The 15,874-nt window shown below is 39.3% G+C and overlaps 1 protein-coding gene across 6 annotated transcripts in view; it reads left to right on the top strand.

Moving 5' to 3' along the window:
* The first annotated feature begins 73 nt into the window (after window positions 1-73).
* The window catches only part of fsip1 (fibrous sheath interacting protein 1), a 30,167-nt gene continuing 14,366 nt past the window's right edge, over window positions 74-15,874 (top strand). For 2 of the 6 annotated variants that reach the window (XM_044165899.1, XM_044165894.1), the window contains exons 1-8: window positions 74-388; window positions 489-546; window positions 651-820; window positions 944-1,025; window positions 1,113-1,202; window positions 1,986-2,125; window positions 2,344-2,463; window positions 5,354-5,515. In XM_044165899.1, coding sequence (XP_044021834.1) covers window positions 224-388; window positions 489-546; window positions 651-820; window positions 944-1,025; window positions 1,113-1,202; window positions 1,986-2,125; window positions 2,344-2,463; window positions 5,354-5,515 — 987 coding nt within the window. In that variant the 5' untranslated portion in view covers window positions 74-223. Of the gene's footprint in view, window positions 389-488; window positions 547-650; window positions 821-943; window positions 1,026-1,112; window positions 1,203-1,985; window positions 2,126-2,343; window positions 2,464-5,353; window positions 5,516-14,165; window positions 14,417-15,874 lie in introns of those variants that run through there. The other 4 variants (XM_044165897.1, XM_044165896.1, XM_044165895.1 and 1 more) reach the window with 4 other exon arrangements.

Below are 15,874 nucleotides of genomic sequence, written 5' to 3'. Positions count from 1 at the left end.
CGATTGAAGCATCAGCTGAGCTGCCTCGATTTCGTCCGGTAGCCATAGTAACAAATGCATATTTCCATAGTTACAACATCCGGGAGTGTTTGCGTCCATAGTTACCAAAAAACTCCGGGAAGTCTCTGTTGACAAGTGGTTTTACTAACAACAGCTATTTAATAATAATTGAATACTTTGTTGTGTTTTTTTCTCTCGAAATACAGCTGAAGAGAATCACACTATGGAAATTATCAGAGGTAGTTTAGACGACATTTCCCGACCTGCATCGAGTGAACAAACAGGTAGCCGTGTGTCGAGCGTGTCATTGCCTCATAGTGACTTGAGAATTTGTCCTACAACTCCGTTTGCCCTTGTTGTTTTGACTAACGATTCTGCTGATGTGCAGGTAATTAAGTAAAGACGATACATTGACATTACAACATTCATGATTATTGACTTGCAAAATTGGACAATTTCCTATAACTTTAGAAAACGATTCCCTGTAGATCCAGAGCAGCTCTGAAGAAACTATAATCAACTCCTCAGCCAGAGCTCCCGACAAAGGTAAGTGTTCTGTACAATGTAGTAATACACTCAGTTTTAGGATAGTCCGGTTTTAATTAAGCTCACCTACAATGTATACAGTATAGTATTTGTGCATCTTTTAGGTCAGTGTCAGGTTGATGTTACAGATGAAGAGAGGGAAGATTCCAAACTACAGAGAGCCATTGAAGAAATGAGACGACTTGATGAAATACTGTCTGCAAAGATCTGCAAAGAAAAAGAAGTCAAGCGTCAAAGGAAAGAACTTCAAGCAAAACTCTGGCAAGAGCTCCTGGTAGACACAGACTTTGTATTCACTTGACTTACATTAGCACTTCACTAGACCAGTAAGTACTGGTTTTGACTAAAAAAGGTGGTCACTCTTATCACTTATGTTGTCATGTGTATTTTTCTGCAGCAGAATAAGCCTGAAGGTCACTGTGAATGTGTCCATGAAGCTTTGAACACAAGGTTGTTTTTGGCTCTGGACGCACCCACTGGTAAGCATAGGCAACAGTATACAGGTCAGTTAAGTTTAGTATGCACAGTCACTATGAGACATCTTAAATACGTTTTTTATCTTAAAGGGACAGAAGAGGAGGACGACTTTGTGCCTGTGTTTGAAACTCAGGTTCCTGACTGTGAGCACAACAAAGACAGCCAATACTTGGAGCAAAGTGAGTTAGTGAAAATCAAACATGACAGAAAATGCAGCGCACATATTTCCAAGTTTCTTAAAATCTATGTTCTCAGTTGTACTGTCTAGATTGTGCACTTGATGGCGCCATGAGCTCAGGGAACTTATAGCTGTTGTTTTTTTCCCCCCTTCATGGTAGGCTGTTGCAGACACTACTGCACTAACTCAGATATTACAGCAGTTTTCCAGAAATGAATACATAACAGTTCGCCCACTATTTGACTCATGAACAATTTCCTGATGAAGATCTTTTGGCTTTTTATGATATTGATCCCCTAAGGAAAAAATTCTCGTTTTTTCCCCCCAGCCCAGGAACTGTGAGGAATTCATTGTTTTGCTCTGTTCAGAGACACTTAGGCAAGTTGGCTGCTTGCTGTCATGGGGGCTTGAACCTCTTACAATTTAGCTGAAGCATGGTCTTCCCACCTACTATGCCACCATCAGAAATCAGACTCAGAAATCAGAAATACTTTATTGATCCCCGAGGGGAAACCCGTAACTCTTGCAGGGCTAACATTAGTGAAGGCTCGTTTTTTTTTTACAAATTGTTTAAATTTTCCCCTGTTTTAAGATTATTTGGGCAGCTGCAGACTCTTTAATCATGCTGATCAGATGATAGAATAACAACATATGGTGGGAAAATGGCTCCCACAGAAATTCTGTGATTCTTATCAGATTTAGATAATGGTAATTATTATTAGAGCTATGGCTTATTTTTTTTTATATTTGCCTTCTAAAATCTGAAGTGCGGCTTGCCTGACAGGTGGAAAGAGGCCAGACAGCTCAATAGAATCTTTTGAAGTAGGCCACGAGGAGATTGGGGAAGAGCAATTTGAAGGCAGCCACTGTGGAGCTTCCAAAGGCAAGAAAAAACAGAAGGACTTTGTCAAGAGAAACATTGAGGTATGTCAAAGTTTATGTCGGGGCAAATACAGTGCTGGGGTATATCGCATTACTTTGTTTAAGTCTCTAGACTGTTTGTTATTCCAGTGAGGAAAATATGTGTCTCTAGTTCAACAGAAAGACATATTTTAAGCCTACTAGGGCACCACTGAAAAGAGTAGAAATGTTATGCAAATAATGATTTTCAGTCTCTCCCCAAATGTGGTGTAATGCAATAGCTAGTAAGTGGTGAGGGGGACCAAGTGCTTTTGACCCAGGCAGAGAAAGAGCGTCTGGCTGAGCTCCTCCGAGAAATAGACGAAGAGGAAGAGGAAAGTGCCAGAGGCGCAGATGGCGAGGTAGGCTGACATGAAGCTCTAGCAGACAACATATGCCGTAGGATGAGTCTCTCTTCTTCAAGCTCCTTAATACTTCCCCCTCATGTCCAGAAGTCTTACAGCAGATGATCCCATCCACTGCTTCTGCTACCAACATTTTGATCTTATATTTACATTTAAAAACATAGTATGTTAATTATTTATATAAAGCAAATATTATTTCCAGTGTCACAGCTTTTTAATGCAATCTCTGTATTTATAAAATGTTTCCTTCGTGATCTTATTTGTTGGAATCTGTGTCATTATCTAACATTTGGCCTTTTGAATGACACTGTTAAACACATTAATCAGAATCAGAAATACTTTATTGATCCGCGAGGGGAAACTCTTTTAAAGTAACCTCAAGCTCAAGTAACCTAAATCTCTTTAAGTAATCTCAGAACAGCACGTAGAGTAACACTGGTCAGATATCCATGTTTTGATGACTGCTTGGCAGCTGAGACGGACTCTGGGCAGAAGATTTTGTCTTCTCAAAACAGTTCACATTATGAACCAGATGTCAAGTGCCATAGCAGTTCACATGGAATGCGTACGCACGTTATGGATTCATTCTATAATCACGTTTTGAAACCCTCTGTGGTGTTTCTGTGAAATTCAGAGGCCAGGATCTTTCATATAGGCCTACTATAAGCCACAGTTGCACTCACAGTGAGTGTGTGCTGATAGAGCTTAAAGCAAAGAGACTGAGGCCTCGTTTTTCTTTGATGATTCATTTGAGTCACATGCCACCTGGAGCAGTAGGCTGTTTCACTGTGAACCCACCTTCACCATCCTAATTTCCAATGTTTTTATTGTCAGTTTTAATTTGCTTTAATAGCCTTTTTTGGCAGCTGCAAGGCCAGTTTGAAGTCAGATGGGATGAAGCCTGTTGGGAAGCAAGAAGGAACATACTTACCTTTCAGATACAGTTCCATTTAGCTTGACCCCGACAGCTCTGCATCCATGGGACAGCTTGCCAATGTTTTTTTTTTATGTCTTGCTGCTCTATTAGAACAATACTGCAGTAATTGTGGTGGCAGATACCAAACTGTGGGGAGTGCAGACGCTCTGGGGTTTTTTATTGGCTGGAGGATGACTTCCTGTTATTGTGAGGCATGCTTTTAGAGTGGCCATAACGGGAAGGCAAGCACATTATTTATGTCACCAGGATTTTGGCAGTGATGCGTCTTTAGTTCTGAGGACTTCACCCAGTTCTCGGTAAAATCGCGGGACACATCAACCTCAAGCTGCTGCTCACTGTTTGCCTCACACACCTTTTTTGATATTACTGACTCTTGTCCTAACAGGCTTCACAGTTTTGTGTAGTTCTGGTAACCTGAGGCAGTAAATCAGTAGCAGTCAGTAATCATAGAACATTTTGGTGCTGCAGTAGTGGATGTAATCTCTTTTACTGACATTACATGGATCAAATCAAATCAAATCAAGTTTATTTATAAAGCACATTTAAAAACAACCAGAGTTGACCAAAGTGCTGTACAATAATTTAATATAGAAAGAATAAAATCACATAACATGGTAGCATAAAAACCCTATCACATACACAAAATAAATTGGTAAATTTTTAAAATATAGAGGACTAAAAGTGATGCATAAAACCATTAAGGGCATTCAAAGGCCTGTAAAGCTGCAGCCAACAGCCAGTTAACTTAGCTTAGCATAAAGACTTGAGAGTTAGATGAAAAGATCAATACCATTTCTCACGCAAAATATGAAACTAGAGCCAGGAGACAATTAGCTTACTGTAGCTTAGCATAAAGACTGGAAACAGAAGAAAACAGCTAGCCTGGCTCTGTCCAAAGGTAACAAAATCCTTCTAAGATAGCACCTCTAAAGCTTGCTAATTACCACGTTATGTCCCATTTATTTAATCTGTACAAAAAACAAGTGTAAAAACAAACTGTTCCACCCTGTTTCTAGTTTATATGCTAAGCTAAGCTAACCAGCTGCTGGCTGTAGCTTCATATTTACTGTACAAACGAGAGTAGTGCTGAGTCAAGGATAAAAGTATAACTTTGCTCTACAGCTTACATCTTGTCTATGAGTTCCTGTATCCCATTGTAAGTGATGGTGGGATTCTGTCATTCTGTCCATGATAGTTTCATGTTATGTCTGTTTAACAACTCATATTTTCATGCAATGGTCAAAAGATGTGCATGTGGACACAAAGGACAAATCCAGGCCTGTCTGAAGTCTGGGATTGAGGTATTCTGTCACATCCAAATAAACCACTGCAAAGGTTAAAACATTAGCTCGATCAGAATAGATCTACAAATACAAAACACAAATCAATGTCATAAGACTTTGTGAATGTCATTTGTTAAATTTTGGCTTTGTGTGGTGCTCTATCTAGTTGATAGACCCCAATGCTTGCTGTTGTTTTCTGCCAGTTTTCTTCTGCTCCCCCTTCACAGCGTTCAGAGGTCACAGCTGTGTTCTTTGCAGAGTTGTGATCTTCTTTGGCATGAAAGCCTTACTGCAAGATCTTATCTCACCACTGGGCTGTGATGAGCTCACCACCCACCCACTGTTTCCCGTAGGATATAAGGGAAGTCTCATTGGGATAGACAGTCACTGTGAGGAAGAGGCAATTGTCAAAATGTTGGCATTTGACTATATAGTTGGCTCGCAGCGTGGAGAAAAGTGATCAGCACCCTGTTCACCATCCAGAAGTGAATACCAAGTGCTAGAGTCAGACTTGTACCTCTTCCTTGTTTCAGACATCACTGTTACAAAGTTGCTAAATTAGCAATAGATAGATAATGTTTATCAGTCCCCTATTTAGGTTGCCACAAAATGAAGTAGGCTTATACCCTGTGGGCCTTGACTTATTTCAGCACTGATTCTCTTCCAGGAGGACATGTGGGCTGTGTCAGTCCTGACAGACCAGGGTTACACCCCAGAGCCCTCTGACCTGGAGCAGCTGATTGACATCGACTCCAAAATTCGCCTTCTCCTTCCTGTCGAAGAATTTCTCTCAGTGCAAAGCTCATACAAAAACCTTAGCATGTCCCAGGTATGTTTCCAACAGCACTAATGTCTACATTATAACAGCAATGGGTTTAAATAGAATGCCATTAACTCCTGCAGACACCATCCAGGACTGCTCTGAGATGAGGTCATTAAGTCTTATTACAAGGTCAGCTCAGTAGGGCATCAATGGCAACATCTTGTAAAATCTTTTGTTATTGACCCTCAGGGAGTCACACCCCTATTCGTAAGTGGGTAAAAATAGTATTGTGTAAGCTGCTGGTGTAATTTGGAACTGAGAGTTGCCTCACTTTTCCATCCACTTTTCCACATTTCCATATGAAGGCCTTACTATAAAGCCTGTTGTGCATTATTTGCTGCTATTAAACTTTAAATAAAGATTATGTTATTTCCACTTCAGCAATGTTAAATTTGATACATTTAAGCATTTATAATATTTTAGTGTAACATGTTCAGTTGATTCATTGGTTGGTTTATGCAAATTATTTTTTGTCCATTTAGACTGCTGATTCTGTCCATCTCCTGAGCATGCATATATTTAATACATTTTGAATTAACTTTGCACCAACTCATAGCGCTCACCCTTTAAACACTGTACATCGTCCGGGTTTAGAGTATGATCTGTACATCACTACCACATCAGACAGCGGAGAACCAACTTAACAGATATTTTTTTAACTGTAAAAAAATTTCCTGGTCCTGGGTGTGGGCCCGCTCCTAGACGTGAGCTCAGTGAGTTATCTCAGGACCTTATCTCACTACAATTTAAAGGCCAGATGGCATGCTCATCATTTTGCGTAGCCTGTCAGTTGAAAGTGATGTTTTTTAAGTCGTAAAAACTTTACAACGCAGTTTTGCGAACCTAGGGTGCCATTTTCTACTATCACTACTGGATGTAGACAAGGAAAAACTGCAGTACTTGAATCCCAGTGCTGGAATAGCATATGATCTTTGTCATAATGTTCAGAATATTTATGTTGCTGGGCTAATTATTTCACATTTCCACTGTAAATTTACTCAGTCATTCATCTGATGTTATGAGCAAATGGCAGTAAAACGAAGCTTAACATTTGAAGTTGAGGCACTGAGGTCATTTATGTTGTGCTCTTTAAGTGTCTGCTTAGATAATAAGGATTCTCAATTTTCCAACTGTCTTGAGTGGGATGTAGCTTTGAAATAAGTATATGATCAATAATATGTAAAATGTGTGCAACGTGTAGAACTGAAACGATTATTCGATTAATCAGAAAATTAATTGGCAGCTATTTTGGTGATTGATTAGTCTTTAAGTCATTTTTTAAACCAAAATGGCAAACACTTACTGGTTCTAACTTCTCAAATGTGTTGCTGGTTTATTATGATAGTAAACTGAGTATCTTTTGGTTCTGGACTGTTGGTCGGACACTTTGGGTTCTGAGAAATCGTGATGGACATCTTTCACTGTTTTCTGACATTTCATAGACAAAATGATTGATCAGTTAATCAAAAAAATATTTGGTAGATTACTCGAATTAGTAAATAATTGCAGCTCTAGCGGCATGATGTGCTGCACTCGATCACTACACAATTTAATTTCAATCAATTTCACTGAGAATTGATTGAGCCCAACCAGCGTACATGATCAATAGGTTATCTTGGGGAGTGTTTAGATGAAGACATGACTTGAAACTCCCATATTTCATGAACTAGTATTTAAAACAGTGGTAATGGCTGAACTGGTGTTTAGGGTGAATGAGTATAACACTCAGTCATTGTGTTTGAAACTCAGGTTCCTGACTGTGAGTCACAGTCATTCCTCAATAATTGTGACTGTTTGACTATTTTTCAAAATAAGACCATCCTCCCTTGTGCTCTTCCCACTTGATGTGGAGTGGTTTTTCAGCCAATATTACGAAAACTGTGATATTACTGGGCAGCTGGATGTGTTACTTTATGTAGCCTACTTCCCCTCTCTTCCCACCGTTTAATCATCTTGCCTGGTTAAAATAGTATTTGGGAAAGTAAAATTCTCCATCATCCCTCCATCATCTGATCTCCATTAGTGCTGAAATAGCTAATGCAGGCATTCCTTTTCAAATGATATAAAATATGAATTAAACAATGACACAAATTATTTGTATCTGTGTATCTGCTTGCAGATGATTCACCTTCAGACTGCTAACATGACAAAAAAAATTAAATTCACTATATTTTAGTGTTTTCATGCAGTTTATTATATAAGAAGTGAAAGGTTGGTGAACACCACACCTGTATGGCTTGAAAAGTAGCTGTTTCCTTACCCTCACTGTTGTGGCATATATTAAAGATAGACTGCACTGATAATAAATCTCTTTTAGAGCCAGTTATTCAGTCCACATCAGTGCCCGTAAATCTTAAAGGTGGTCATAAAAATAAATATGCTTTTGTTTAGCGGTTAGCTTTCTTCTCTGCAATAGCTTGCATCAGTCCGAGTTCTTAACTGAAACCATTTGGACGGCAATGCAGGAACCTGCTTGTTTGTCTGCTAATTCCAGGGCAGTCTCTAATGTACACAAACAAGATCATCATATCTCTGTTTCAACACCACTGAAACTCTTTTTCCCCAAGATATTAAATCACGGCCTAGATTTCCAGGTTTGCTGTTGTGTCTTGTTTTCTGGCTATGTCAAATTGATCATCTGTCACATTTTACAAGGAAGAGGGAGTTATTCACCTCTCCCCAGTGTACACTCGCTCATAAAGGATCGGTCAGGGCTTGAATCGGAATCCTCAGAAATTGGCGGCATACTTTCCCAGTAAGTTGTGATTGATATTCTGAGGAAAAAGCAGCTCTTGCATTCTTGTTCAGTCACCTTAGGAGTAGCTTCTCTGGCTAAGCGGGTCCTTCGCTTGAGCCCGTGAGGGTGGATACAGTCTGTGAGGCCTGGCACCAGCCGGGATACTGCCACAGAGGAGAGTCAGCCCCCCATCAGAACCTAATTACAGAGCTGGGGGAGGTAGAGCAGTGCCAGCTCCAGAAAAGGAACAAGGCTTTCCCTTTCATTTGGAGATATTAACACATGCAGAAAGACTTACTACATATACAATAAAGACTACTGTATACTGGCACGGAGGACCTATAGCCCACTTATTGCAGCCAATCTACTACTACTCCTTACAGTACATTTTTTTGTACATGTGAAAATGTCTTGGACGGAGGTGGTCATCTGTGGATTCTAGGTGTCAGACTTGCATGTTCAGCGATAAAGCACATATCAGTGCCCTGGGACCAGCTATTTATGTTTAAAGTTTTTTCTCTTTCCATGTCTATAAGGCAATGCAGCAGCAGGTACACATTATACTGCACTGACTGAATGATAATCCATGTCGTAATGCCATAAACCACATGATCAGTATTTGTGGAAGCACGGTATCACTCATCATATGGCCACACGGTGAGTCATGGTGAAAGGGTTGATTAGAAAAGGCCTTGTTTTCTTTGCCTCTGGCTCCTTTTTGATGATTTTTGATGATAGGAAAAGGGTCAGGTAGCTACAAACCCTACTTTAATGATTGGGATTGAATAGAATCAAAAACACTATTTGAACAGTGTTTTGCTTGGACGTTGTTAATATTGTGCTTATGACAGCATTGCTCCTTTTGCATTCTTCATTTTCTCCCCTTTTCTCAGGCTTCAGCTGAAATAGTCTTTCTGTCATTAAAAACATCTGTTGGTACGTAGGAATAATGTACAGTACACCCCTCCTACTGTACCACTGTGTGGTAATGCCTGCACCACCCACAGTTTGAAGCCAGAAGAGGAGGAATCTGTCATGAGAATAAGCTGGTGTTGGGTGTTTGGTGACATGGGCGTGTAAGTGTTTGTGTGTGTTTCACAGACCAGAATTACATATGCTATTCTCTTAAATGTGTTTTTTTTTAGGTGTGGTTACAATGAAAATGAATGAATAGTATTATACAATATGGTTTTCAGTCACTGTCCCACTGTATTTGATTATATCCGATCCCTCTCCTAATCAGCAGGGCATCAGCTGTGTTTGCATAGTAACTCCAGCTGTGTCTTTGTTGTGTGTCGGTCAGCTATATTTTGATGTCAGACTATGAGGTCACTTAGTCCCACTGTGTGGTTGCTGATGAGCACCCGTGATATTAACAACAGCAAATGTTAAGTGAGAGAGCAGAGTTTTGGGCAGAAAACGCCCTTTTGACCAACACAATGTGGTCAGCAGATAGTTTGCAAATTCATCTTATTTGGTCCGGTCATATAAATAAACAGCTGTGGAAAAGCTTATGTCATGTTATATTCATCTAAAGTGTAGGTTAGTTCTTATATAATTTTATATCATCAAGTGTGAGTGGCTGTCATGATTTTGGGTCTTGAGTTTAGTCATTTCCTGTTTTATTTTGTAATACTCACCTCTCCTCTTGTGTTTTGCACTTTACTTCCTGCCTTTGTGTCTTTTCCCACCAGTTTTGATTGTTTGCCCTGCCCTGATTAGTTTCACCTGTGTCTAGTTATCTTTCCCTCACCTGTGTATTTAGTCCATGTGTCTTGCTTGTGCCAGCTGTCAGGTTGTCTGCGTCTGTTCCCCAGTTCTGTGTTTGCTCAGTATTCCTGTGTCTCTCATGCCATTCCAGTTTGAGTTTAGTTTAGTTTTTGTATGTCTCCTTTGTTTTTTGATTCTGCTTTAGCCTGCTCCCTCTGTTTTTGTTGCCTGCCTGTTTTGTGGAAATCAGCTTTTCTTATTAAAGCTCGCTTTTCTTTCTGAAACCTGCCTGCCTGGAATTCTGCATTTGGGTCCTTTTTGCTCAACCCTAACAGCTGCATTAGAATTCATGATAGAAAGTCAGGATACCAGCTGACCTTATCATAGTCATAATGTTCAGAAATGTGGTACAGACAGTATACATGTAATATACATGTGCCTTGGCGTCAAAATAAAACCAGAACTAGAAATAAAAAAAAACAAAAAAACGGCAGTGTAATTTTTAACAGAACAATATATTTCTCTTTAATAGTGATGACAGCAGGAAGACAAAAGACATCTTATCCTCTGCGCTAAAGAAGAAACTGTCTTCTCTGGAATACGATGTTCATGTCCCTACTGAAATATTGAAAATATGCTAATTCACAACAGAAAAGGATGTGACTATGTTTTGTTCCTTACCCCTGGCTGAAGTTTGGGTTTGAGTCCTGCAGTCAGCCCTTAACACACTGGTAACCAACTTAGCAGTGAATGGAGGTGTTTTTTTAAAGTGTATTAGCATGAAAATGTGTATGCTAATACAAAAAGCCTAATATCATCTTTGCGGCCTTTGTGGCTTACATATTCTGCAGGAGTATCTCTTTACAGCTGCATGGTGAGAACTGAGATGTCAGGTTTGACATGTGGCATGCTTGGTGTTTTTCACAAGGTTAACTTGGCTAAAAAGAATAGACTCCACACCCTTCCCACCCTAAAATTCCTATGAGACCCAGATTATTGTCTTCTTATAAACGCCTCTCCCACTGGTGTTATCCACAGCAGCAGTTATGTTAAGTGGTTTAGAGAGATTTTTTCCCTTCCATGGTCGAGATCTAACTTTTAACTGTTCCACTCATTATGACACTCCACAGTGGATTAGTCACAAAATCATCTACTAACAATAAACAATGCTTAAAATATTCACTGATCTCCTGTCTCTTTGATCCAAATTAGATAACATTAAAACATTTTAGAACATTATCAAAACCCACTATTCCTGGTATTTTAGTGCATGGCAGAGCTCAACATATTTTAAAGGAATAATTTTGGGAAATGCGCTTATTTGTTTTCTTGACGAGAGAGACGATCAATACCACTCTTATGTTTAGCACAAAGACTATAAATAGGGGGGAACAGCTAGCCTGGCTTTGTCCGAAGGTTACAAAATCTGCCTAAAAGCACCTCTAACTTTGAAATGATGAGTCAGAGGCAGACCTGAACACAGGCAGGCAGGCAGACTAACACAGACACAGTTGGTGCGTCCGTTTTTAGCTAGCTTACAGCTAACGTCTGGCCAGTATTCATTGGTGAATCAACAAGGACTGCACAAACGGTCCAGCAGTCAAATTTGTGTGAAGTGGCAAGGCAAAAATTTGCTACACCTTCTGTTTGACTACACTTTTAAGCTCATTACCACGTTGTATCTCATTTGTTTAATTTGTACAAAAACTGAAGTGTAAAAAACAACAGCTAGCCTGACTGTGTGTTTCACACACAAACAGGCTAACTGTTAGCTGGCAAGTCATTCTTTTAAACATCGCACTGACAATGCTCACAGTCCTGTATTTCATCTCTCATCATTGAAAAAGTACCACCTTATTGAACAAGACTTTTAGCAGCTGGAATCTAGGTCAGATATTGTGCCTGACAGTACACAGCATGTATCACTGGGGGACAAGAAGTGCAAAAAGATGCTTGAGCTTTTTTTCCCTCCAGATTCTTTTAATAAATATTTAACATGGTCTGTCTCTTTGTTCAAATTTATTTTGTCTGTGTCATTACTTGGCAAACACTAAAATTACCTTATATTAGTGAAGTGATGCTGGGTGGAGATGAACGTATGAGTCTCTCTTAACCACAGTAAAAGCCATAGACTGTGAAATATTTACAATGGTTTGGAGGGATCACAAATGCAAGATTTTCTTCCACAACCCAAACAGGGAAAACTTCAAGCAGATCAAAAATGTTTTGACCTTTGATTGCTCGTTGCATTATGTTAAGATTCTGAGAACACACAGGTGACGTGGATATTTTAACCCAGTATCACATTCAACATGCTTTTTTGATTGTAGATTGTGGTTTTGATCTATGCAACAGTGATTGCTCCAGACCACCCTCAGTTCTGGAAAAAAAAAAGCAAGTATAAAGCCCAGATGACCCAATAGTGAATCTTCTAATACTTCAGGAATGTTCAGCAATCACCAAGTCATCTACCACAGATCCAAAATACTGATGTAAAAACATGACCTCTGGAAGGGGACAACTTGGAAATTTCATATCTGGGACATTTTCAAGATGGTGATATAAAAACCCTCACATTGTCTCTTAGATCGATTTGTGGTCTAAGTTTGCAGAGGAGGGAGGGGGAGGAATTACAATGTTAAGAGTTAGACTATGCCTTTGTGCAAGACGAGTGGTGCAGGATCAAAAATATTTGTTTGCATTACCTTGCTTACATAAGTGTCAGTATGACTGCAGGTCATAGCTGGGCAAAATGTCAATCTAAGAGACAGAAAGAAATATGAGAAAAAGAGAGGAGTGAAGAGACTCTCAGCCATAGCTTCCGAAATGCTTACTCCCGAGTTCTCACAGGGAGTGCTCGTGGCAAGGCATGTGGACAGGCCTTGGCAGGTAGCCTGGGTCCACGTGGCACAGCCAGAGCTCCTACTATACTTCAGATTTGCAGAGAGACATAGAAAGAGAAAGAGAGGAGCGTGCTGTTCTGAACAACACCAGCCATCTCTGGGTGAGTCAGCATGGCTGGCCCCTTTCATCATAACAGCACTGTCTCTTTGCAATGTATAGCCAAAGGTCGTTAACAAGACGTATTGTCCGCAAACGCTGGGGAGTATATTTTCCAGTCAATAGGAATCAATTTCTTCTTCTTTCAAGTAGACTATTAATGTATTATAAGGAGTCACACTGAGTTACTAATAATCAGATACATCTTTATAATCTAATTAAATCCACAACAATGGTTGTGAATGTTCAGTTTTTGTTGCCACAGTGTCACATTTATGGCATTTTTTTAATAGACCTATATTGTACTGTATTGCATTATATTGAAAAGTTCTTGCATTCTGTTCTCTGATGTAAATGGAGTGGATTTTTAAAGTAATGTACTCCAATACACGACTACACTGCCACTAACTACAAAATGACTACAGTTTATTATAGATTTGAATAATTACTTTAGTAGTATAGAATTATGACAGGGCTATTGTATTGGATTGCATTAGATTATCACATAAAATGGTAACTCAGTGTATAAGAAAAACATGCTGTTTTCATTATTTGTGTAGCCTTTTTTTTAAAGGCTTAATGTGACCAACAGACATTTTTTTTAATATAACAAAGGCCCCCGGATCCAGGCCAATGAGCCGTTTTGTGGCTACTGCATAATAAAACAAACTGCTGTTTGAAATGTTGGCTAGCGTCCACCTCACATAAGTGTTTTTAAAGACAAACCCATTGAGTATTTCTTTCCTTTGTTTGATTTGTGTAACTCTTTGCATCATGTTTGCAAAAAATGCCCAGAAGTCTTTCTTATGACATGTAGCTTCTCCATCTACTTTTGATTTTAGCTAGGTCGAAAAATGTATGAAGAACTTGGTTGAAAAGACAACACGGTGTACGAATTAGTTTATTTGGAGTATGCAGTAGCATGTTTGATTTTACTGTTGACACTTACTTGGATTAGCTGTCCCAGAGTATGTTGTCCCTGTTTAGCTTGTCTTCAGTGTGTGAACAAGATCGTCAAGCTGTCTCAGCAGTTCTTGGTCTGGTTTCAGGCAGTCTTCCTAAACACCTAATCTAAGAAGTAACCTGAAGCAAACAATGGACTGGCACACCCCCTTGCCATGTATAAGATACAATTATTGCAGCAGGATACAAGAGAACACTTATACATAAGGGTGACCTAGTCATTTGTCTTGTTTTCTTGTTGTTTAGGAGATGTATCTGAGAATGTGCCTGTATGAGAGGATCCAGCTGTTATATTTGGCAAATCGCACCACAGATGTAACCAATATTGGAGCAGAGAAGAAGCTCCAGGCTACCAATCTCAATGGCTCCCTCCACTGTCTAACAAACTAATATGATTGGCATGATAGAATTATATGTTCCTTTTAATGGGAACGTCAAGATATAACACACTCAGTATTGCTGAGTGTTAGGCATCCAAGATTTGTTTTGAATTATCAACATAAAATAATCCTCTCAATTTTTCCTATTTCGTCACTTTGGACAACAGCGGATCATCCATCAACCTCTGCAGCTGTTTCACACTCAAACGCCATGACAACCTCAGGATGGAATGTATTGCTTCTATTTGAAATCATAAAATTGATCACAGGATATCAATAACCACTTAATGAATGTGAAATGCATGCTTGACTAAAGTTATATGAATGTCATACAAATAAACTACTAATGATGGTTTTGCTCATGGCAATTGGCAAATAATTTGTCTTCGTATTGTGAGAAAGCAAAATCTGAACCATAAGGTAAAACAAGGACAGCTTCTCAGGAATTGTCATATCATGCACGAATGAGCTTTTTCTCTGTTTTGATTAACATTTATTCTGTAGTCAAGCTGTACTTGGCCATCAGCGTAATCCTCTGTATTTACAATGCTGCACTTTATATCAACGCGTGACACTAACGCAACATCAAATTCCAAGGCATTCATTTGATAATTATGTTTGACGTGTTTTTCATACTTAAAGAAAACAAAGTCTAGATCTTTGTGGCCTCCCAGCAGTCTTGTGACCCAGACAGGTGATGTGATTATTGGAGATCTTCAGCAGCATGTCAAGTGGCTACTCCGAGGAGAGCCAATTACCAGCTTTTTGTTGATATTCAGATAAGCTGAACCCAGGTCTCTCTCCCCTGCTCTGTTTGGAAGTCACTCAGTCTAACCTCATATTGAGTTAAAGCTATCACACATTCCCTTTGAAGAAGCACAAATATGGGAATGTATTAGAACAATCACTGGAGTCTGTCAAGGTCAAGAAACATTATTCCCTTAGTCTCCAAGAAGTGAATCATTACAACAATTTGACTCGCACAATAGACTAATCTACTGTTTATCCTTGCCAGTGCCTTGGAAATGGATCTAAACTATAAATAATAAATTATAGGCTACTGAGTCTTTTATGAAACAGAATATGAACCCTGTGTCAGGTTATCACTCTGATCTCACACAGCTTTAAAAATTGTCACTCGTCAACAATATCCTATCTGTTTTGTCTTGGTAGTTAATTTCAAGCATTCAAACATTATTATGTGTGCAGATGAACCTTGCGTGACAATGATATAATACAGTTTACTTTTGGTGTGATTCTTTTAGCCATGCTGTAGGGATGGCCATGTTGGTCAGTCTGTTGGTCCACCCCTTTGGTCCAAACTACTGCAGTAGATGGCTTCCCATGAAATTTTGTACAGACATCCATGATGCCCAGAGAATAAATCCTAATAATTTTTGGTGATCTTTGGTGATTTGGTGATCTCCTAACTTTTCCTATTCCGCCACTAGCAGGTCAAAGTCACTTATCCTTCAAAATATCTCCACATCTACTGGATGGATTGGCACCAATTCATATCCCTCTCAGGATGAATCGTAGTCACTTTTGTGATCCTGCAACTTTTCATCTGCTGCC

The sequence above is a fragment of the Siniperca chuatsi genome, linkage group LG15 (genome assembly GCF_020085105.1).
Source record: "Siniperca chuatsi isolate FFG_IHB_CAS linkage group LG15, ASM2008510v1, whole genome shotgun sequence".
Lineage (NCBI taxonomy): Eukaryota > Metazoa > Chordata > Actinopteri > Centrarchiformes > Sinipercidae > Siniperca > Siniperca chuatsi.
Note: the sequence above shows the minus strand (reverse complement) of the source record. Positions and strands in the feature narration are given on the sequence as shown.